Source organism: Halyomorpha halys, unplaced genomic scaffold (genome assembly GCF_000696795.3).
Source record: "Halyomorpha halys isolate HHAL.00 unplaced genomic scaffold, Hhal_1.1 Scaffold124.1, whole genome shotgun sequence".
NCBI classification, from domain to species: Eukaryota; Metazoa; Arthropoda; class Insecta; order Hemiptera; family Pentatomidae; genus Halyomorpha; species Halyomorpha halys.
Window position 1 is genome coordinate 362,968 of NW_027111282.1, and position 2,555 is coordinate 365,522.

The 2,555-nt window shown below is 27.2% G+C and overlaps 1 protein-coding gene across 3 annotated transcripts in view; it reads right to left on the bottom strand.

The window, feature by feature from the left end:
- Window positions 1–2,555, bottom strand: part of LOC106678116 (AT-rich interactive domain-containing protein 4B) — a 73,922-nt gene that overhangs the window by 27,837 nt on the left and 43,530 nt on the right. For all 3 annotated transcript variants that reach the window (XM_014416439.3, XM_014416436.3, XM_014416438.3), the window contains 2 exons: window positions 1,280–1,410; window positions 277–379 (listed from right to left, as the gene is read on the bottom strand). In XM_014416439.3, coding sequence (XP_014271925.1) covers window positions 277–379; window positions 1,280–1,410 — 234 coding nt within the window. The remainder of the gene's footprint in view (window positions 1–276; window positions 380–1,279; window positions 1,411–2,555) is intronic.

Here is a 2,555-nt window from a genome sequence, read left to right on the forward strand (position 1 = left end):
ATATAAACATATAATTTGTTAACTAATTATCATTTAATTTTGTTTACATAAAATTTTCATGATTAATTCAATTACTTGACTTTTTAATTGAAATTTAACTGTCAATTTATCATAAATGTAGAAATACCACCATAAAATTATATTAATTGTCAGAACTATATAAATTCCAAAGCCAATTCTAAACTGTGACTTTACATAAAAATACATTAGGGAAAGTGGGTATTCTTTCACGACAGTGAGCCATGCACAAAAGATTAAAAAGAAAGGTGGAAATACCTTGGCTTCATATGTAACTTTCAAATCATGCTTCGGTCCATAATATACTTTCAATTTGTCTCCAACTGAGACTGTTTTATAAGTAGGTAAAGTATCAAGACTTCTGAAACATAAATAAAATACTGAATCATACCATTCCAGCAGTGTGAAAAAATAATATAATACAGGGTATATTTGAAGTGATATCTCTCCAAAAAATACCAAAGCACTAATTATATTGTCCTACTCTGGAAGGAACTTTGGCCAAAATTTTTTACCAAGAGGATACTGGCGGTAAGCAGGAAGGCAATCTGTTTGATTTCAGAGTAATTAGAGGGTCGGTCATTTAATTTTGGAAATGGAAAGGAAAAGCAGATGGAGAAATCATCAGGGAAGAAGTAAAACAGGAAAAATAGTTGTTGACTACAATTAGTTCCCCAACAGAAGTCATTATGGAGTAGATTAGGATTAGAATTAGCATGAAGACAATAAGACACATTAGAAGGAGTGAGATTCCTAATGGTCCTTTGAATCCATTGTCGATATTTTTTTCAGGCATTTTTTTTCTTTTTCCAGTATTGTTCTAGATAAAAGATGCTAAACAAATTCCAGCTTTCCTGTCTACCATCACTAGTCCACCATTAGAATATCACTAATCTCTGTTATAAATAAGATTCTTATTTCTGATAGATATTTTGGTTTCCACTATATTGGGCTATTATATAAGGAATTCAGCAATCGAGTATTTAAGTGTTCTTTTACCTAATTCAATATGACTATTTTAGCTACCAGAATATTACTCAACATAATCACTTTAGAAAATCAATAATTACCACCCAATAATTAAGATTTATTAATATGTTTTTATTCACTCAACAACACAATGATGTTCAATCCAAGAAATAAGGACCTTCCTATCATTGATGGTACTTCAAGGTTGATATGGTTAAAGAATAATGATAGGTTAAAAATAAAGGCTTCAAAATATTATACAGAATAAGCTATGAAAATATAAAATTCTTACTCATCAATAACTTCTGCTTTTTCTTTACGTTTTCTTCCTTTCTTTTTTTCTTCTAAGACAACAGGGACAGAATCGTCTTTTTTGCTTCTAGAGGGAAGATAATCCTCTTTAGGTTTTTTGGATGTCGGAGTCTAAAACAATTTAAAAAAAATTATCATATCCGGAATACTTTTCCATGTAAAGATTTAAATTAAAAGGGATTAAAATAATAAAAACAAGTTTATGTTGTTAAAACTTAGTTAAATAAAATATACATTATTGGTAAAACATATATCAGAATGAGTTATACTCATGTAGCTATGCAACATTGTGACAAACATAAAGTGAGCCATTAATATTAAAGTTTTTTTTTTTTAATTTTTTGTAATGAGATATTTGAAATATCAGAGAATCAATGAAAAATCAGTTTTAAAACATGTAAAATTCCTTAAAATACTATTTTAGGAGTATACTCTTATATCCTATACTCTTTTAAAAAAATGTACATTCATCACAATAAAATTAAAAACAAATATAAAAGAAAGTAACTAATCAAATTTATTATTCTAGGTATAAATAATAGCACCATTAATTTTAAAAATAATAATATAATATAACATTTTTAAACTGCCCAAATTCGAAGTTTGGGAAATTTCTTTTCATTTTTAATACCTATTTAATATGTTTAATTTTAAGAGAATTTTAATTTAATGTTTAATATTCAGGGAGACATTTAAAATTACCTATTTTAATTAGAAATATTAAATTAAAACTACTTTCTATGGATTTTTAAAAGTTAATAGGTCTCATAAAAGTGAGTGAATCAATCCAAAAAGTAAGCATTTTATGCTCATTATTGTCAGTTTCAGTGAAAAAATTACCAAATTTTATCAACCTGGGTTATCAGTAAAGTTTTAACTAAATTATTAATGAATCTGTCATAACAGCAAGGTTCTTATAGTCCAAGTAATTTTATATTCCATAATAACAGCTATTTCTACATTTTGAGATACCAATAATTTCTTTATCTTGTAATAAGTAATAATGTTTTCAGTAACAATAAATCAGTGTAAATTTTATATAACTGTCTTGTAGCATTATTTTTAAATGAATGGGCAAATATGTCTATGCGGTGCTTTCTACAGGACGCTTCCTCCCAAAAAATTGGAATTTTCTTGAGTATACAGTTTGCTCGTATTTATGTTTAAATGCAAAAAACACAAAATTTGATACCTCAATAGATATGTAGATATTGTATATATTTTGGGAGAGGAAGAGGGGAGGGAGAGGAAGGGGG